Genomic DNA, 21,601 nt, shown 5'->3' with positions numbered 1-21,601 from the left:
TATAAATATACATACATACACACACACACAGACAATATATTGAGTAGTAAAGTAGTAAAATCTTTTATAAATTATAAAATTGGCATCTTAATGCATTTTTAATAAAAATAATAAATACATGGCTATATGCATATGTAACATTTTTAATTAAAAATATATTTCATACACTATAAAAAATAAATATATAAAATGATATAGTCAATGTACTTTAGAAATAAGGAACAATGTTTAATAAATATTAAGTATATTAATTTTTAAATAGATTTTAGATATATAAATTATATATAATCTGGTACTCAATCTGGCACTTTCACACATTACTAAAATACATTAAATGATATATTTAATGTATATATTTTAAAACAATATATTTTTAATATTTTTAACTAAAATACATAAAATATATTCATAATTATATAAAGACTGACAATAATATATATCATTAAAATGTAATATATCATTTTTAAATTCAATGTATAATTATTTTTTAAATATATATAAAGTTAGATATTTATTGTATTATTTAAAAATATATATTTTTTAACTTAAAATGCACTTATTTATAATTATAGGCCTATATACTAACAATGTATGCATCGATGCCTATTTCACCCGACTAACACTAACAGCCCATGCATATTCACTTCTCTGATTCATCTGCTGCATCAAACACACTATTACTATGATTTAACACACTGCTGCCTAATCATGACAGTGTCTGTCTACCGCAGCAGCTTCATTGCAGCGCAGGGCGGGACGCGCTGGAACTTCAAAGGCAGCAGCAGCAGCGGCGCATCCAGCAGCGCTTCTAACGAGCATCATAAACGCGTCCCTGCGCTGCGTCTGAAGGCATGCGGAACACCACACAAACCCACTAAACACAGCCACAGACAGCCCTGTGTAACCTAACCGAGGCCTGAATAACACATCCGCGCAAAACTCATTAAATGCCGCTTACCTGTAACGCGTTTGGGAAGTTGCGCCCAATCTGGGACTTTCATTCAGTCCACGCGCACGAGCGTTTTTGAACTGTACTTCGGGGCAGAGGCAGTGAAGAGCGTGTGACTTCAGTAGCGCCGCGCAGATGACAGCAGCAGAGTGATTGCCGTCACGCGCCGAGCTCCGCAGCTTCAGCCGATCCGCGTCTGATAGAGATCTGCGGCAGACTGCGACGCGCGGTATATGGCAGGAAACCACCGCTGCTCTGCGCTCCTCACGATTAAATGAGGAGCACAATATGGCAGCCGCCGAAAAAGGTAAACTAGCGGTCTTCAAAGATTTTGGGGAATAAGTGTTTGAAAATAATAATATATGTAATTTTTATTTGTACATTTGTACAACTGTATGTTTTTCATTAATTAGTGAGAAATGTATTAATAAATTATTTTGTTTAAATAATTAATATTGAACATTGTAAATATCCTTTTTTTTTTTTTTTGGAAGTAAATAATAATAGGCTAAACTGGCTAATATTTTGGTCCATGTAGCAGTTAATAATATTGTTTCTTTAGCTGCCCCCCACACACGCTCATAGTATATCATTTATTTTCAATTTTGGCACACATTTTGCATATAGTTTTCTAAAATTAAATTGTTAATCTGGTTTTCATTTTTAAATTTAATTGATTTATTTAAAAATGGCAGAAAATGCTTTCCATAATACTGACCATTAACTTGAGTAATGTTATAGCATTAACAAATTCTACTTGGAAAATAAAGAGACATACTAAATAAATTTCAAATAGAATTCACTCAAAGGGTTTATCTAATGTGTATGTCTGCAGACTTTTACCAACCCTTTATAAGCAAATGCTTCTATCTAGTGGTCAAAATTGGTATTACAGCACAACACCTGAAGCGCGCGCTTGGTCATTTATCCAGAGAATTTACCAAAAGGTAAACTGTCTTTCTCATGAAAACTAGGCCTATCTACTCAAGAAATTAACTAATGAATTAAACAGCAGGCGAAATATTGTGTGAGAGCTTTTCAATATTTAACGTTAATGATCGATACACTAAATGTGATCTGCGATTTACATTTGAATGAAGACACAACTGGTGTTATTGAAATGGAAAACATTTCTGAAAAACATGCTGTTATTGAATCATAATCATAAACAAGCAAAGAAAACATTAAGGAAAAAACTTCCCCCAGAAGCAGCTTATACAGCCAGCTACAGAGCAACAATAACAAATAGTACATTTCACAAACAACTAGAAATAAACTGCAATTTGTTTAGATGTTTTGTTGAAAAGTGTACTTGTGCTATAATAAAGGGCACTAGTTTTGATATTATTAGTTGTGTCTAAAGAGTGCAAATGTTTTTGGGGCCACTGTAGATCCTGTAGTGAATTGAAATTCCTCATCCTGTTTTTTTAACATCACAGAGAGACACTGAATTAGTATACAGCACAAATCCAGCAAAGAGGGGTTCAGTGAATTTGGTGTTGAATGTGTATAAATGTCTGAGTGTGTTTGTGTCAGAGATGCTGTAGAAGGACAGAATCCCGGCCGGCTCATCCACATACACTCCTACTTTGTTTAGGGGAGGTGCTGGGGGAGGAATGTGTGCTCCCACATTATCATGCCAGGCAATCAGTTTCTCCCCGAAGCAGCTCAGAATCCAGGATTTGTCATTGGCTCCGAACCTGCTTTCACAGCCTTCTCCTTTCCTGCCGATTCCTTCATATGACACGACCATATCACCCAACCCGCTCCATTCAGCCTCCCAGTAACAGCGTCCAGACAGACACTCTTTACACAGAACCTGCGGAAGGCCGTCAAATCTCTCTGGATTATCAGGATATGACACTGGTTCTGGATTACATATCAACTTCTTGTTGCCGTCTGCAACAGAGAGACGATTGTGTGCCGTGTTTGGATCCAGTGTCAGATCACAGAAATCTGCACACAAAAAAAACACAATTAAGACCACAAAATATGTTCAAGAATCACATTGGTCTTGGATCTACATAAATATTTTTGATACCACATGTACACAGTAAACATTTTATACTTGAGACCATATTTCTGGTCTTCAGTAAAACAGTGTCCTGTGAAGAAATGTATATGTAGACCTACATTTTAGGAGTTGTTCTCTACTCATGTTCTCTCCGCTGTGTTCCATGTTCCAGACTGTCGAAGAAAAATGTGTCATGTTCTATTCACTGGACTCACCACCACAAAAAAAAAAAAAAAAAAAAAACATAAATAGAAGAGTTAATAATCCAATAAAGGGATAGTTCATCCAGAAATGAAAATTCTGTCATTAATTATTCTCCTTTATGTCGTTCCAAACCTGTAAGAGCTTTGTTCATCTTCGACCTGCGTTCAGGAGAGTACCACACATGCATCATGATACTCTCGTGAATGTGCGTCGAAGAAATTGTTTAATAAAGTCGTATTTTTGTTTTCTTTGCGCACAGAAAGTATTCTCGTAGCTTCATAAAATTAAGGTTGAACCACGGCTGCTACATGAACTGTTTTAATGATGTCCTTACTACCTTTCTGGGCCTTGAACGTTTCAGTTGTGTTGCTGTCTATGCAGGGTCAGAAAGCTCTTGGATTTCATCAAAAATATCTAAATTTGCGTCTTACGGCTTTGTAACGACATAAGGATGAGTAATTTTCATTTTTGGGTGAACTAACCCTTTAAATATAATAAGCAGCATTTTGCTTTCCATCCTTTCCTAGACTATTTTTATTTTGTAGTTTATTAGGCACCAAGCACCGAAGGTACCAAGGTACTGTATCTGTTACAGGTTAACTAACATGGTCTTACAGACATACACCCATATCACTTGTACTGCTCATCGCCGGCAAACTACCATCTGGGTACCTAACAGACATGTGTTATGGAAATGTTGGCGTTGATAAGTCCTGTGTTTGTTACTTCTGCGTTTTGTTGTAATTTTCTAATCTTTATAGTTTGTTTCATTAAGTACGTAGGCCTAACTATTTTTCTATGAGAACAAAATACTAGCACACAACAATTCCTGTGACAATTACCTTTCATTTTCACCAATCCTTCACAAATCTTGATGTAGTTAAACTTTCAGTTCTCACTCTGTGCAGCCAAAACAATCTTCCTCTTCTTCTTCGTTGTTTAACGGCGGCTGGCATCCAACTTCAGCTGTGCATTACCGCCACCTACTGTACTTTATTAGCAAAATGCATCTCCAAATAACTTTATACTATTAACCAGACAGCCATTTATTTCAATTTCTTTTTCTTGTCAATTTCTTGTAAGTGCAAATCAGTTGATGGCATTTTAAATTTCCAAGGGGGAATTGTCACATTCCTGTCTAGTCTGCCCTGTGGGAACAGGTTTATTTAATGTAAACAGGATTAGATTGCATCTTTTTAAGCAGAATTGATACTTAAAAGCTGTCCTAGCCACCGCTACTTTATTACAAGAGTGCCCTACTGGTCCAGGGACAATAATTTAAAATAATAATGAAAAAATTAATTTGAAAATAATGTTGTGTAGTTTATAGGCACAGCCAGTTACACTCATTGAAAGATTTATTAGTGATGAAATAATTAATTTATAATTGTATTGGAGTTGCACACATGCTATACAGTTAATCTGAGCTGTGCATTAATTTGAGTGGTGACAGATGTTATGGGAGGGGCTTGATGGACCGCAGGAGATGCAGATAACGTCTCTAAGAAACTTTAATTAATGCTGTCACGTAAGAACTCTGCTTCAAAGATAAAATTAAATGAATTGCTAATTACAACACTGAAATAAAAATGTAAAGCCTGCACAAATACTAGAAATCATGAATATAAATAATTGGGATGTAAAAAAAAAAAAAATATATATATATATATATATATATATATATATATATATATACATATACAAATAATTCATTTATCCATTATAACATTTATGTAGTTTTCTTCGCTTGGCTGTTTCCTTATAAATGTCCAGAAGTTTTTCGTCAGGTGTCTTTTTTAATGAAATGATGTTGTAGCAAATTAGCTTAAAAAGTGAATTATTTATAATTAATTATAACTGGTTATAAGTAATAATAAATATTTAGATTAGATCTTAGAATTAACTGTAGCAGAATCGACAATACAATTATTTGATCTGTCCGTCCACCGAGCAGACAATATAATTATTTATCAGTTCTAGGAAGATTATTTTCCTGGCCAAGGGACAATAGCCTTCCTACTTATACAGTGTTAGCAGTAGTTTAGCATGTAGCAAGGAGCAATCATTCAGTGACTTTTTTAATTGTGAGCGGAACACAGAGACAATCAATTGTGAATATAAGGGATTTAATAAATGAAACTATAACTAACATACAAACAAACTAAGCAAAACATATATATATATATAGAATGAAGGAAAGTAAGGAAAAGAGAGAGAAGAGCAAAGAATGGCAGTATTTCACATCAATTAACCACAACCTAAATGAGAATCATCAGAGACACAATTCACCTTAAAAGGGGTTCAAACTTAAACACGCATCTAATTAGTTGTAAATGGTTACTTGCATTGGTTTGTTGCTGAATAAGAGTCTTGATGCGGTAGACGAGGTTCTCGATGATTTCTTTAGGAGGGAGTTGAAGAAGTCCGCAGCAAGTCCACAAAGTTACTTGAAGGTAAACACTGCCAGAAGGTTAAACTCAAGAGGAGAGTTTTGGAGTGTGTTCGTCTCAAGAAGAAGAGTTTTTGAGCGATGATTAGTCTGCGTTCAGAACTTTTAATGGTTCATTGCCACACCCATTTGGTGGGTGGAGTGGCCAATCAGAGGCATGCATTTTGAGCGGGTGAGACTTCCTTTGTCTCCGTTTATTCGCATTCACATTCGCATTTTATTGCTGATCTGGAGCGCTAGTGCAGCTTTTAATTCAAAACATAGTAAGAATTGTGCAATGCATTTCACGATCACATAGTGTACATTATTGTGTGAGAAATAAAGAGAAGATCATTTTGATACCAAGAAGGTAACCTCCAGACGATATTAAAGCAGAGATACACTCATACACTTGAATATAGGCATTTAACGTCTAACTAATACAAGTAAAGGGTTTTAACTAAGTTAATATAATAGGGGGATATACATACAACACATGCATATAGCAGATACATTTATAACTGCTTAATTATGGCCTAAATAGAGAAAATGTCTTTAGGTGTGTGTGTGTGACGTGTATTGGAAATTGTGAAGACAGACAACTAGTCTGGTCCCTGGCACAGGGGGTCACCCCCCCTTCTGTGGAATGTGTTTGAAGCTTGATACAGACAATCTGTTTTAGCATCCTTTTGATAGTGATAAAGACCATCTGCAATTTAGCACCCATATAAATGTAAACGCTGAGGCCAGGTCAGTAATTTATATGCAAATGTCAAAAGGCTAAAAGGTTTTTTTTTAAAACAAAGTGTAATCAGCCATCACTGATCCTAAACAGACGTTACAAAAGTATATTTTCATAATCTTCTATTTATTTATCACATGTCCCAACAGTCAAAACCTTGTCTTATGCTTTACACTGAGTTTCTGAATCTCATATCTTAATGTGGAATGGTATCCACATGAATAATGATTCTTTATTAAATAAACATAAGAATCGATCAATATGTAAGGGATAATCAACGGCTAGCTGTGCATTAAACGATTTGAATGCACTTCGCGGAGGCAACCGGAGGTTCTTCACCTCCACGTCGTAGCCGTTGTTTATCCCGTTTATGCCATGGTCATTTGCCAGCATTCACATATTAAAGATGTTAATAAAATTTGTGCTGCAATATTTGACCGGAACGATAAAAATGACGGTTATTTTCGTCTGTAGTACTATTCAACTGTAACGGTATGTTACTATGGTTACCAATGTTTATAGGAAGCGCATTAATATAGAACGTGATTAAACTGGCCTGGAACTACCTGTGCAGTTCAACGAATTTAATCAACACCTGCCAGCCAATCAGAATCCAGTATTCAGACAGACCATGGAATAATACATTATAACACACTCTGGACTGAACAGCAGATGCTGGCTTACATTGTTCACGTTAGTGTCTTAAAAGACCAATTTGACTTCCAAGTTTTAAGTAAACATGCAAAAATAAAACAATACAGATTTACTTGGCTAGTTAACTCAAATGAACATACCTCTAGTGATGTTACGTTTAACACAGAAGCTCCGAAGCTTGTATAAAAAACAACAACACATTTCACATTGAAGCACTGTATCGGAGCATTTTCTTTACATTGTTACATTTGAATGTGTTAGCATTGCTTTTTATTTTTATTTTTTATTCGAAATTTATATATTGAGTTCAAAAATGAGCTTTGGCCATGAAATAACAGTCTAGGGACTGAGGCAGAGTTCAAATATTTTATTTTACTTAGTTTAGTGCCAGTACACCGACACAAATGAATGACTTTGACAATGACCATTATTTATATAATAAAACAAAGAATCAGTTGTAGAACTAGATGTGAAACCAGCAGCTGTAATGGAACACTTTGGAAGTTGTTAGTAATTTTTATGACCACTAGATGGCCGCAGCATAAACTGTTTTGAGAAGTTTCGAGTAATGAACCTTTTTCCGATACAACTGACCTATCGGTAAGCCCCGCCCCCCTTAGTTACTGTTGCTCCTCAGACAAACAAACGGAGTTGCTCACTGTCTTTCAATGACAGCTGCAGTGTGAAAACCTTGTCCCACGATGTTTTTGCACAATTTTGGACACAGAAGGCCACCAAATGGGAATTAGATATTCCATGGAGGGATTTATAAAGTATTTTAAAATAAATACGGAGGGTAACTGGAAGCGAGGGTTTACAGATCACAATGCAAGCGGGAGAAGTCTCATATTACGGTCGGTCATCACAATCTTGGATGACAACATTCAGGATCAACACTGTTCATGTATTGCAGGGTACGATTAAATTAATGTACATTTAACCAGTTTAATATGGAGAGGCACTGAAATGTAGACCTTCGTTTATGTGTTTTTCACCTACACTGTACAAGACGCGAGAACAGCCCGCTATTTAGGTTTGTACATCAGCATGGACTCATGCTAACTTTAACGTTAGCTAGTTTTAGCCAGAGATACCTTGCTAAAGCACAAGATAACATTAACGTTCTGCTTGAGCAGATGAAAATTGTAAATGAGTGTATGACAACCAGAAAATGAAAATTTTTGTTTTAATTTGTATTGGGGTGAATATTTAGGGACATTTTGCTCTGTTTTGTTTGGATTCAGGAAATGTAATAAAATAAATGATATTGCCCATCCTCTCAGGACACCTGGAATCAGTGTTACAAGTACCCCAGGCACATAGTTTTTCCATTTTTGAAGCATAAACCCCATAAAACCGATGCGAGCTTCGGATCTTCCAATGTTTCTCTATGGCGCTGAAACCTAAAGATGTCCGAGTTCCACTCCCCGTGCAACTGATACTCGACTGCCATTGGCTAGTCTGCGTTCTAGGGGAGGGGCTTACCAATAGGTCTATCCAGAGCCTCTCTATGGCTCGGGGTCTATCTATGGCTCTGGGTCAATTGTGTAGAAAGCTTCACTGATTAAAGCTTCACTGACGCAATAAACGTTGTGCTTGTCATCACAGAATCTGACCAATCAGAAAAAAGTGTGTCATCATCAAGGCTTTCGCAGCCGATTTGAAGCCACGTGAAGTCGAACAAGAGTGGTGGAAATATGATGTCACTTTGTAGGCAAAAACCGGGAAGCGAGTGCATTTTAACGCTTCCGGTTCAGTCGTCCCAGAGTCAATGGGTTTTTTGAATGGGATTTTAAATAAGGTTTTCCCTTAAATAAGGTCTGTGGTTCACACAAGCTCAAGATACTTTCACGTTTTATTCTACGACATAAAACACATCAGTTACACCACACTTGTGATGTTTTTAAACTGTTATGTTTCTTAAAAAAGACAGTTGCTAACAAATTGCTAAATGGGACTACAGGCGCTGTCGGAGACATTCAACATCATCACGCCAAACAGTTTATCAATTTACAGTATTTTCCAGTCGTAGTATAATTTGTAAGGTTCCGTGGGCGTGACGTCTGAGGCTGAGACTACTAACCCTGTAATAAAACAATGTGGCCATGTGCGCAGTGCTTAATTTGTAAATTTCGAGGTCCCGGAACAAAGCGGGGTGACGGATCCGGCAAGTGATTAGAGAAGAAAGAGGAACGGAGCATTCAGCCGATCTCATTGGTGGGCCAGTTTAAGTGATTAACAGCATGCATCAGTTGCTTTCATTAGGGTTGGTACATAAAAAATAAAAATAAAAAACCTGAAAAAGCCATGAAATTTTGAAACCGCAATTTCCAGGTCTGGGAAAAAAATTAAAAATATAATTAAAATATTAAAATTTTATTTCACAAATCTCTGTAATAGAGTTATAGTTAATCCTGTCCAGAATTTCGTGGGGGATTGTGTGTAGGCTATATAGCATTTTACTCATCCCCGCAGCTTTCAAATTTATAATGAGGGAAATTCCTGCAAACATTTATTTAATATAGCAAGTAGGTTATATGAGTAAATAAATCCACACAAACTAGCAGATTAAATCAGTCATTTGAAAACAGCGTGAGTGATTCACCTGGACCGCGCCTTCTCTCTTTCACTCTCTCAAAGCGGCTTCACATCAGCGCATCTCATCTGCAATACAACGAGCTGCTGCACGCTGTCGCTGATCCAAGACTTTCGCTCGCATTTCGGGACAGTTGACAGATTTGTCACTTGCTTAATCGGGTCATTGTTGCATCTTCACAAAAATGCACGTCTTTTTAAGCCAATCGGTACTCGCGCGCTCCAGAGGCGGTCTCAAGGCTGAGCGCTCACAGTCACATCCAAAGCCGCCTAGCGACTGGCCATTCATAGTGTTGAATTTTTAGTGTTAATATAGCACCTTACAGTGTAGAACAATTACACTCCGAGTGTGAATTGTTACACTTGCAATTGTTGTTCAAATTTTATTTAACACCCCTGGTGTTGTTATTAATAAAGTATTCTTTTCATTGCAAAAATAAAAATGCTATTGTATGGTGTTAATGTACAAGATTAGACATAAAATCAAGAGTCTTCAGACAGATGTACAAATTCCAACGTTTATTTAACAAACGGGCAAAGTGGCAACTTTAAAGCATATACGAGGTTAATTAGTCAGTCACATTCATTAAGTGTTGCACGGACACATAAAATAGTTAATAAAACACATAAAATCATCAAATTTACCTAGACATTAACAAATATGACAGGTAGATTTGAACAAGATTGCAGCAAGATACTTGTCGACAGTTGTGTCGCATCCATGAATGCTGTTCCTCGTTGTCCCATCAGCGAGCAGGTATGGCTGTGTGGTCTCTTCTATGCAATCAAGGTGTTCTTATTAGTGCCTGCAGATCAAAGACAAAACTAACAATTAAAGGTCAGCTCTCCAATTGATTTAATTTTTATTAGTCTTTCATATACAACACATCTGGCAATATTTTGAGGCAGACAATAGGTAGTGACAGAAATGTACCTTTTTGAAGAGGTTTTTCAGCTTGATAAGAGGACATTTCCAGGTCCCTTGCAGCCTTGTGGTGATGGTGGAATCAAATGAAGGAGACAAATTGATGCAATATCGCTGTCCCATTCTAAATAACAGATATGACAACTTCAGCACAAACTGCATGAGAACAGAATAAAGATAAAGCATAAATATAGATAATCTTATTCTGAAATATAGTCTAACCTTAGACATCGGTTTCATCCTCCTTTACAGTCGATTCCGAGGTCAACCGTGTCCTTGAAGGTCTTGGGAAAAGCCAGGAACTTGGCTTCTTGGAACAAAATAAAATAAAAATAATGACAATATCTCTCTCAGGAACCATTCTGCTAAACTGATTGTGTAGTCACACAGTGGCTCTGTTCACACCTGGCATTAGCATGCATCTTGGGTGATGCACAAGTGAACAAACACAAGACGCACATGCAGGGCTTAATTTGTGCCGGAACAAGCCGGATCCGGATTCGGAACCGGCACCTCATTTTGTCGGATCCCCCTCCTCACACACCAATATGAAAGAAGTTTGTGCTGACATAGTGTGCATATATGAAAAATCCTCCATAATGACCGCGCTTGCGGCACATCTACATTTGAAATAGAGAATCTGAGCGCGCAGAAGACGCGACATGTGAACTTCTCTGCTCTCACAAGACATGCACGGTTCCAATAGCCTATAGGCGTGCATTTTCTTTCTCAACTGTTCACATTTACTTAAGAAAAAACCTGGATATTCGCCAGGACGGCCATTTTTGCGTCATTTTGTGTGTATTTGGCCACTTAGGCTCAACAACAAACTACGAAAAATAACTCAGTATGATACTCGCTCACATGGTGAGAACTGCTGCTTTTGGTAACATTGATGGTTTGTGAACGCTACTGAACAGGAACACATGGTGCCCATCCCTTATGGAAGCATATGTGTAGCAAAATTCAATTTGCAATGTAATATGCAAAATGGCAATGTATTTCTGTATTTAAATTTACATTTTACCATACCATATGTAATACATTTAGTGCAAAATGAAAATGAAAATTCAGTTATATAATTTAAATTTGCCATTTTCTACACTACTTTTAATATGCAAATTAAAAACATATTTTAAAGCTTTGTAAGTTGCAAAATTAAATTGAAAATGTATTACCCAGATTGATTAGATATGTTTAAAATGTCCAAGCAAAAACTGTAGCAAAATTATCATTTAAATGCTGTTTTTCCTAAATGCATTTAGACTTAGGAGTAGGACACTTGGGTTTGCATTTTCATCGTGAGACCGCCTGATAATTGTAGCAAAATTCAATGAGTTTCAAAATGCATTCTGAGCCACAGGTGCAGCAAAAAAAAAATGTAAATGTCTTTATTTTTTCTTAAATGCATTGACACTTACATATATGACATTTCAATTGCATTTTCATTAAATACCCCACGATGAATATAGTTTAAAAAATTTGAACATGCATTCTGAGCCGAGCACGCCCCCGAGCTGTCAATCATTACATCGAGGCGGGGCTCGGCAACAGGACGCACGATAGGTCAATATGTAGAAAATGACACATTTATATTATATAATTGAAGTTTCATTTTCATTTTGCACTAAATGTTGTACATATGTATGGGAAAATGTAAATTTAAATACAGAAATAAATTGCCATTTTACATATTGCATTCCCATTTGCATATTACATTGCAAATTGAATTTTGCTACACATATGCTTCAACAGGAGCAGCAGTTGTTCACTTCATAATGTAAATACATCAATAAAAATACAGCTAATACCATAATTACAATAAAGAGCCATCAGAATATTCCTCCATTTCTCTTTTTCATTAAACACACCAGAATACAACTTTTCATAATAGCAAATAAATCCTGTTCAAATTAATACTGAATGGATCACAACAACATTTCTGTAGAAAACTTGCGTTATTCAGTGTGACATTTTCTGAAAACATGTTACAAGATTATCAACATTATTAAAAGATCTTCTGTAACACATGAGGCACATTTGTGTGTCTTTAATCTGTCACAATGTTTCTAAAGATCTGACCGCAGATTTCAGGAAGACTTGAGTCTTTAACACAATCTGTGTCTTTAACCGTCTGTCATCATTCAGTCAGTATGGAGCTCAATCAACTTCCTCTTGTGTTCTGTGAGTATTATTTTATATCAATGTATTTCAGTGGAATTGCTATTATATTATATAAATGATCAAGTGTTTTAGTGTTTCTAGATTTATGTCTTTTCTTGCTGCTCTCAGAGTTTCAGATCCAGCTCTAGTCCATGATATCTGAGTGAAGGATGAGTTTGAGAGGAAGTGTGCAGTTAGTGCTGTTTGTGAAAGAGAAATGCACTCTGTTGTGTTGTAGATCAGTGTTTGTTCAGTCAGTCAGTTTTGTGATGTGTAATGGTGCTGAATCAGTTCTGTTGGTTTGTTTTGCAGTTATTTTTGCTGTTATCGAAATATACAGTAGTACACAGTTAGTAAGAGTTTGTCTTTATTCTTCTGCTCGTGATCAGACTGTTTCCTTCAAGTTCCCAAAACAGTTCTCTGCTGTGACCAAATCTATAAAATACCAGTCAGATGTTTTCATGTTTATCTAGACACATATACAGTCCCCACACAATATCTTAATATTTGTTCATCTTTATAAGTTATGAGTTTCTCTTTGTATTTTTAGTGCTGATTTCAAACATCTACTCTCAACATACTGAAGGTGAGTCTCAATTTGATTCATATATTTTCATCACATATGATTGATTCTACAGTAACTGTTACAAACCAAGCGAGAATTGAGAAATTACTTACATTTTATTATGAGATGAGATGTAAGGTTACAAAGGGTTAAAGAAATTACTAAACATTGAAACTATGCTACTAAAAAAAAAATAATAATAAAATAAAAAAATTACACAATCATGACTACGCCACCCGGGAAGTTAACACCCAGGAGAACCCACAGGGTCGCCCCCCTCTCACAGAATGACCCAGAGACGTGAATACCTTGTATAAAAGTAACAAATCTTTATTAAACAATTTCTCAATTAAAATGAATCTTGTTCAATGAGGAAAAAGGGAAAACTATGCACAGCAGATGCAACAAACTGCCATGAAAAGCATACAAAAAAACCCCTAAAAGAGCAGGGGCTTCGCAACAGGGAGGTGGCTAGACACCGGGCTTCAATAGGGCCCGTACTACTGAAAACCCACACGTGCACAAGACCACACTTACACCCCAAGAAATTCACTGCAAATCCACACCACTTTGGCAAAGAGGGATATTTCTGCACGGGAACAGCCAGCTTGCCTTCTCCAAGCCCCAGCTCCCCCCAAATACAACAAAAGAAAAAGAAGATTAAGCAGACAATTAAATCACAAATAACACCAGCAAACTTGTTGCCACAAGACAAAAGTAGATATTAAATACCAAACCAAATTCTTAACTACAAAACACACATGAATACTATAACAAGCTTAAATGCAAACAAAATAATTACATACAAAAGAACCAAACATCCATTCAAACAAAACAAATTAACAGATGCAGCCAATCAAATAAATTGTGGTGCAACATGCGCCCGAAACAAATGCCAGCTTCGCAAGGATTACTGGTATCAAACAACAAACAGTTAAAATCACTATTAAAGTCTACAACCTAGATGGAAAATGCCAATACATACCCCTCGTGCAACGCAACGAAACGCCGAAAGTACGATCAGCTGAGTATGATGTAACACCCTTCTATTTTGCCTCCCGCCTTTATATACATTCCCATAACTAGGATGCAATAACAAGTTATTACCTAGGGGGTGTGATCAACCAGACAGTGGCAAACCCCCCGCACTAACTGCATTTCACCACAATCATAAATGCACCCTTTTAACAAGGTGAATTATTCATGTGACAGTTCTGAGGTGTGACAAGAAACACAAAATATATCAGTCTCTCAAAATCAGCAGATATATGTCTTACATTCTTTGTGAAATCAAAATCGAAACAGTGAGAGATATTCTGTTGGTAAACTTGTTGAAAACGTTCACAACTCATGTTTCTAAATTCCCAGTGATTGTATATTGGCAGATCTTTTATAAATGACTATAACAGCTATAGAGAACAACACTTCAGTCTCGTCTGATTTAGCGTGTGTTTTACAGTCAAGTAACTGTGTTCATGCAGTAAAAGCAGCACATTATTATTATTTTTTTTTATTGTGAATTGTTGTCATTGTACAGAAACACCAAAACCCACAGTGACCATCAAACCTGCTCAACATGTATTCAGAGGAGAGAGAGTCACTCTCAGATGTGACATATATGCTGAAGGAGTCTCTAGCTGGCAGTACAGCTGGCATAAAGATGTTTTAGGCAATGTTTTCAGTGATCAACAGGAACACACATTCAGTTCTGTTACTGAGTCTGACGCAGGTAAATACTCCTGTTATGGAGTAGAGAGAGAAGGACCACGAACATCACACCTAAGTGATGAAGTTACACTGACAGTATCAGGTGAGTTTGATCATCTCTTCACATACACACACAAGTTTATCATGTTATTAATGAGTGATTTCTCAGCTTCAGATCCCAGAGCAGTTTTAAGTGTTTCTCCACAGACGTGGTTGACTGAAGGAGATCCAGTGACTCTGATCTGTGAGGTTAGCGGCTCCTCTACAGGCTGGACATTCAGCTGGTTCACTGATACTGGTTCATCAGGTAAGATATAATGTGCTTCATGTATAACATCTGAATAAACTGGTTTCATTAAAAAAAAAAAAAAAAAAATGATAGAGATTAATAATATTTAATCAATCTGAATACTCTGATTATACCAATAAAGGTAATTTATAAGCCTCGTAAGAATGATTGCTAATTTCTTGAGGTAACTGCACATTTTCACTTCATACAGACAGATATCGTTATGATCTGCTCTCAGACAGCAGCAGAGGAGCTGGAGGAAACTACACTGTCAGTTCTGCTGCTCTAAAACACACAGGAGTTTATGTGTGTGGAGCAGAGAGAGGAGAACCAGCCTATTACACAACCATCAGCAACACACAGTTAATATGGGTCACTGGTGAGTTCAGACTGAACAGAATGAGTGAGACATAAGTGGATTTCAGGGAGAATAATCAAATAAGTGTAATAAAAATGTATAATCTGACCCATTTAATAAATACAGAGGTTTTTGTTGGTTGTCACAGCTGTCTTTGGTTTGATTGCTGATGGCATAATAACAGATATTTTAAGGTATAATTTTGTTTATGAAGTTTTAAATAGAAATAATCAGTGATGATTTATGGATTTTTAGTTATTAGAACTTGAATATTTTTCTGAAAATCTGCTTTGAAACAATGTAAGTTGTGTAAAGTGTTTTATGAATAAAACTGTCTTGATTGATTTCTAAACTGTGGCTGTAATTGTCTTCTCAGGTGTTTCTCCTCCAGTCTCTCTGATCGTCAGACCCAACAGAACTCAACACTTCAGATCTGACTCTCTCTCTCTGAGCTGTGAGGACCAGAGTAACTCTACTGGATGGACAGTGAGAATATACAGAGACAGCTGGGGGCTGGAAGATTGTTCATCATTACGTCGAGGATCACAAACAGAATCTACATGTACAATCAGAGACACCAGCACAGAGGACACTGGAGTGTACTGGTGTGAGTCTGAATCTGGAGAGAAATATCATCCTGTTAATATCACTGTACACTGTGAGTCTGTGTTTCTGTATTTATTCACTTCACAAAACCCTCATTTTATGTTTCAGATATAAATAGATTGTGATCTCAATTCAATCTTATTCCACACAATCTAATTCCTGAATGACAATGAAACCACTACACTATTAAACCTTTGACAATTAAGCCATTGCTCAATCTTCAACTTCTGTCATAAACAAAAAAATTATAAATAAATAAAAAATAAATAATAATAATAATAATAATACATTTATTAAAATACATTTATTAATACATTCATTAAAAAAAATCAAAAATCATTGTGATTCTCAGTTTATCCAGAATTGTGACGCTCTAGTTGGTCATTTACCCACATACCCCCTCCCAGAAAATGTATTATAATTATAATAATAATAATTATTATTATTATTATTATTGTTGTTGTCTCCACATTGTTGATGCATTCTTACTGTAATCTTACTATTTGTCAGTTGATGTTTGCTCTGTTTCTGTAGCTGGTGTGATTCTGGAGAGTCCTGTTCATCCTGTGATTGAAGGAGAAACTCTGACTCTACGCTGTTTAGATCGACACACAACTCCACCAAACCTCAGAGCTGATTTCTATAAAGATGGGTCACTCATCCAGAGTCAAACTACAGAGATGATCATCTCTACTGTCTCAAAGTCACACGAGGGTTTCTACTCCTGCAAACACCGAGAGAGAGAGTCACCCAAGAGCTGGATCTCAGTCACAGGTGAGAGTCAATGAAACTGAGCTGGTTTGTTTCTTCTTATGTTCTCGTTCAGATATGGTGCTTGATAAAGTGTTTGTGTGTCTCTTCTAAAGCGTCTCATTCAGGATCTCAGATCTCTGTCCTCCACACACTCAGTTCTGTTCTGGCAGTTTCTCCATATCTGCTAGTGACAGTCGTGCTGATTTTCAAATGCTGCAGGATGAGAGGTAAATGTCTGATTTATTACATTATATTCAGTTAAACTCCAAATACATCATCATTATCATTAATACTGTGTAGCTTGTCATGCTTTGGGTTTGTAAGGTTACTAAAGCTGCTTTGAAACAGCAAGTATTATGAAAATTGTTCAATTAAATCGGTCTCACTCCTCTTGTTTATCTTTTACTCTACAAATACACTTCTTTCTTCACTGATAAAGACATGATTTTTTGTTTTGTCTTTTTTAGTCAAATTTGTTTAACTCTGGTTGTGTTTGGATTCCTGTCACACTTGTGGTGTTCCCGGTCAAAAATGACCAGACTCCAAACAATTGCTTATAAATCTCTCATTATTCTATATTATCACCAAATATTGGATTCGTTCTTTTTGTCAACTTGTTTTCTTTCATTTAGGACTGGTTTTGTGTTTCTATTTTCATCTGATTAATCGTAGGCCTCATTTATCGGAGAGTAGGTACCTCGTTTTTTGAGTGAATAAAGCATTTTTTTTAAAGAATACTTTTCACAATATGAGATAAAAAAATTATGAAAATTTGCTCTGTTTCTCACACTAGTGTGCTGTAATGTTTAATCAGGAAGTTTGCTTTTTCAAATGCTTTAATTTTGTACAAATTTGCACAAAGTCACACTTATTAAAAATGGCCGGCCATTGAAAGTGAATGAGGAAGAATGAAAGTAAGAGAAACAACTAGTGTTCAGGAGCATGTTGTGCTTGCAAACATAAAGGCAAAACATAAACACACACACACACACACACACTCACTCACACACACACACACACACACACACACACACACATGCGCTCAAACTGCCTTGTCTTTAGCCTGCATTGACTTCAAATAATCTTTTCTTTCATCACATATTCTAGACAAAACATTATGACAATAGGTTTTGAGGTTTTCATGTTCTCACAGAGTGCTGGTGCTGTTTTTTGTGATCTTCCTCATTCACTTTCAATGGCCGGCCATTTTTGACAAGTGTGACTTTTTGCAATTTTGTACAAAATAAAAGCATTTAAAAGCAAACTTCCTGATTACACGTTAAAGCACACTAGTGTGATAGTGCAAATTTAAAAAAAATTTTTTTTTTATCTCATATCATGAAAATTATTCACAAGTGTGACTAGATGAAATAAAACCCACAAAAAATAACGAAAAATTACTTCTGAGAAGTACTTATACCCTGTGTGAACAAAGTCAGTAAGTTTGAGTCCAATGCGATAACGTTAACTTGTATTTTTGGGAAAAAGAAAATCTTCTCTGGATCAATTTGACCCGAACACAACCAGAGGGTTAAATATAGTTAAAAGATGATAGTAGGTAGTTCATAGAAACAATAAACGGAGAAAAAAGAAAAAAGAAAACATGTAGACTTGTTGGTAGCACTTTATTTTACAGTCCTGTTCCTCATGTACATATGTTGTTCTTATTTTAGTCATTACAATAACTACACTGAACAAAATTATAAACACAACACTTTTGTTTTTGCCCCCATTTTTCATGAGCTGAACTCAAAGATCTAAGACTTTTTCTATGTACACAAAAGGCCTATTTCTCTCAAATATTGTTCACAAATCTGTCTAAATCTGTGTTAGTGAGCACTTATTTGCCGAGATACTCCATCCACCTCACAGGTGTGGCATATCAAGATGCTGATTAGACAGCGTGATTATTGCACAGGTGTGCCTTAGGCTGGCCACAATAAAAGGTTCCGCTCATGAAAAATGGGCGCAAAAACAAAAGTGTTGCGTTTATAATTTTGTTCAGTGTAGGTAAAAACTAGGTACTTACCCCTAAACCTAACCCTACTTCATGTAGTTTCCTTATATTACCAGTACTTTCTTAGGTAGGTACACTGTACATGTAAATACACGTACTGTAAAATAAAGTGCATAGCTGTTCAAGTAAATGCTTGATTATTTTGTGTGTATTTAACAGCTGCATCTGTTGAAGAGCAAGAAACTGCAATCTGATCTTAATCTGTATTGATGGTGAGAGAACTTCATCCTGGATTCTCTCAGTATCTCAGTTCAGACTGAACATGATTACTTACTGTAAAAGTCATGTTTTGGGAGAGACTCCATTTGGCGTCTAACAGTTGAAATCATAATAATAATAATAATAAAGGCTGTTGTATACATAGTTAATTTTTTCTGCTTTATCATCATAATTAGGGGTGTGCGATATTGTTAAAAAAAAAAAGGTTATATCTCTATTTGCTGGGTGAGTGAGTTGTGTATACAAGGTGTCGTATTGGACATACTAGATTAACTCATGAACATTTATTGATTGACGAAGAAGCACCCAAATGTCAATACTGCAGGACCCACTTGACGGTGAAACATGTGCTTTTGGTCTGTGCACAATATTTAATGTCATGAGACGAAGGTTATTATCAGGACAAACTCTAAAGGACTTGTTTTAGAAGATGGACCCAGAAAAACTTTTACAATTTCTTTCAAAAGTAAATTTAAAGGATCTTTTATAGAATTGTATGTACAAAACATGCATTGTTTTTTGTATGTTGTATTGTGTACTATTGTATTGTCATGTGTTTGTCATGAAACAGCCTGTGAAACTGATGGCAATAAACTTAAATCAAGTCAAGCTCTATTTCCTGGGATTTTGTTGATAACAATAATTAGACAATATTTTGTTGAGTGTATTTTTGTTCTGGTACTGTGTCTGGTTTAGGCCTGTCATGGACAGCTGGCTCATATTTTGTGTGATGATTGGTTCAAACTAGTGACAGAAATTAACTTTTCCATTTAAGGGAGATATTTGTCCCTTCATGCTTCATGAGTCAGTGAACGTGTGGACTCTCGAGGCATGTTTTTGTTAGATTTTTCCAAACTGAGTGACATACTTAGGGATGGGCATTTTTCAAAAATATTGTATTCAAATATTTGGGCTCATAAAATTTAATATTTGTTTATTTAAATGACGTTTAACGAGAAAGACGTTATTTTTTAATAATCAAGTTTTTGTCACCTTTTCTGAATAAGCTTATGATTAGGCATTATACACAACCGTATAATTTTATATGTTTCGTGTACATGTATAAAACGTGTAAACAACAATAAAAAAAGCACTTCATTCAGAACTCTACAATAATTTAACAAAACCCAGTTTTGGTACACACATGGTTCATACAGTCGGATTGTGTTTGAACCACTTACACAGTGCTGTGCTCACAGGCCATAAAGTGAACTAGGAATAAGTGGCTAGAAAGTGATTTTCGTTCCCACTCCTGAGCACTACTTTTTCAATGCATTTTTGCATAGACAACATCCTTTTGAACTTTAGGTTAAAAGTTCTCCACAAAATATACTGCAGTTTTAGTTTTTTTTGTCACAATCCATAAATGTATATAATTGTGAATTGAAAAAAAAAAAAAACATAAATTTCTCAAACTGACATTTATACATGTGCATAAACATTTGAGACCATTATTGTTGCATTAATATACTCAAGTGTGAATGCAGACCATGAAATATGGACAATTTGTAGAAAAAAACACTTCAACTTCACAGAATGTCACCAAGCATAATTAAAGATACACATTGTAAATTTAACAAAACTGTGACGTTTTATACATGAACATTTTCAGAAGGCACTGTGTAATCACAGCCAGAAAAAAAAAAAAAAAAAAGAAAGTACAATTTGACAGAAATGACTCGAAATGCTACCCCGTCCCCTTTAATTTTCAATAATGCCAAAAAAATAAAAAACAAAATAAAAAACAACTGCAATAGAATCATTACAGCTCAAAATTAGCCTAAAATATGACACAATACATCTTTACTCATCAGTACCATCCTTATCACTCTCATCAGAGCTTCATCCCATGGTTCACTTTCCTCTGTTTTCTGGGAACCATTTGCACAATATTGTCATTGACATTAAGGTGACCAGACGAGCCACTTTTAGGCTATTTAGAAATCCTGTGCAGAATGAGTCCCTGGGAAGTGGCACATCTGGTCACCTTAACAGACATAAATCAGTACAATACAGTCTTGAGACATGCATCTGCAGTGGACTACCTGCAACACACTTTCAGGGGCAAGATTTCTAGTCATCCAGGTCACTGCTTGGTAGTTTGTCCTTTTGCAGTGTTGGTACAGGGCAGGGGTAGGCAACGTCAGTCCTGGAGTGCCGATGTCCTGCAGAGTTTAGCTCCATCCCTGAAAAATAAAACAAAAACAAACTCACCTGCCTGTAGCCGTAGTAATCCTGAAGTCATTGATTAGCTTGTTCAGGTGTGTTTGATTAGGGTTGGAGCTAAACTCTGCAGGACAGCAGCACTGCGTCCCAATGTTCATACTATCCATCCTAAATAGTATGTGAGACTGCAATAAGTGTGTCCCAAAGCATAGTATTTTGAAAAGAGTACGCCAAAAGTCCCCGGATG

At 36.0% G+C, this 21,601-nt stretch overlaps 3 protein-coding genes across 8 annotated transcripts in view; 1 reads left to right on the top strand and 2 right to left on the bottom strand.

Moving 5' to 3' along the window:
- The window catches only part of add3a (adducin 3 (gamma) a), a 106,178-nt gene extending 105,066 nt beyond the window's left edge, over positions 1 to 1,112 (bottom strand). The window contains exon 1 of one of the 2 annotated variants that reach the window (XM_058759659.1): positions 959 to 1,112. The gene's annotated coding sequence lies outside the window, so the exon portion shown is untranslated. The remainder of the gene's footprint in view (positions 1 to 958) is intronic. The other variant, XM_058759661.1, reaches the window with a different exon arrangement.
- A 649-nt stretch (positions 1,113 to 1,761) lies between these two features.
- On the bottom strand, positions 1,762 to 4,128 carry LOC131530630 (stonustoxin subunit beta-like). Of its 3 annotated transcripts, none has more exons than XM_058760996.1 (3): positions 4,010 to 4,128; positions 3,083 to 3,168; positions 1,762 to 2,905 (listed from the first exon to the last, which is right to left on the bottom strand). In XM_058760996.1, exons 2-3 carry the CDS (start codon positions 3,156 to 3,158, stop codon positions 2,364 to 2,366), a joined length of 618 nt encoding a protein of 205 aa, XP_058616979.1. In that variant the 5' UTR covers positions 3,159 to 3,168; positions 4,010 to 4,128; the 3' UTR covers positions 1,762 to 2,363. The 3 variants fall into 3 exon arrangements, with proteins under 3 accessions (XP_058616979.1, XP_058616981.1, XP_058616980.1); XM_058760998.1 differs by having other exon boundaries at positions 3,083 to 3,136; positions 4,010 to 4,124; XM_058760997.1 differs by having other exon boundaries at positions 3,083 to 3,173; positions 4,010 to 4,112.
- An 8,536-nt stretch (positions 4,129 to 12,664) lies between these two features.
- On the top strand, positions 12,665 to 19,797 carry LOC131530631 (Fc receptor-like protein 5). 3 transcript variants are annotated; one of them, XM_058761002.1, is made up of 9 exons: positions 12,665 to 12,695; positions 13,225 to 13,260; positions 14,777 to 15,049; positions 15,122 to 15,253; positions 15,447 to 15,614; positions 15,970 to 16,251; positions 16,734 to 16,973; positions 17,066 to 17,179; positions 19,129 to 19,797. In XM_058761002.1, the coding sequence occupies exons 1-9, from the start codon at positions 12,665 to 12,667 to the stop codon at positions 19,161 to 19,163; spliced, it is 1,311 nt and encodes a 436-aa protein (XP_058616985.1). In that variant the 3' UTR covers positions 19,164 to 19,797. The 3 variants fall into 3 exon arrangements, with proteins under 3 accessions (XP_058616985.1, XP_058616984.1, XP_058616982.1); XM_058761001.1 differs by having other exon boundaries at positions 15,116 to 15,253; XM_058760999.1 differs by having other exon boundaries at positions 14,777 to 15,253.
- The last annotated feature ends 1,804 nt before the right edge of the window (positions 19,798 to 21,601 follow it).

The sequence above is a fragment of the Onychostoma macrolepis genome, chromosome 22 (assembly GCF_012432095.1).
Source record: "Onychostoma macrolepis isolate SWU-2019 chromosome 22, ASM1243209v1, whole genome shotgun sequence".
Classification (NCBI taxonomy): Eukaryota; Metazoa; Chordata; class Actinopteri; order Cypriniformes; family Cyprinidae; genus Onychostoma; species Onychostoma macrolepis.
The sequence above is the reverse complement of the archived record's forward strand: the minus strand, read 5'-3'. Positions and strand labels throughout refer to the sequence as shown.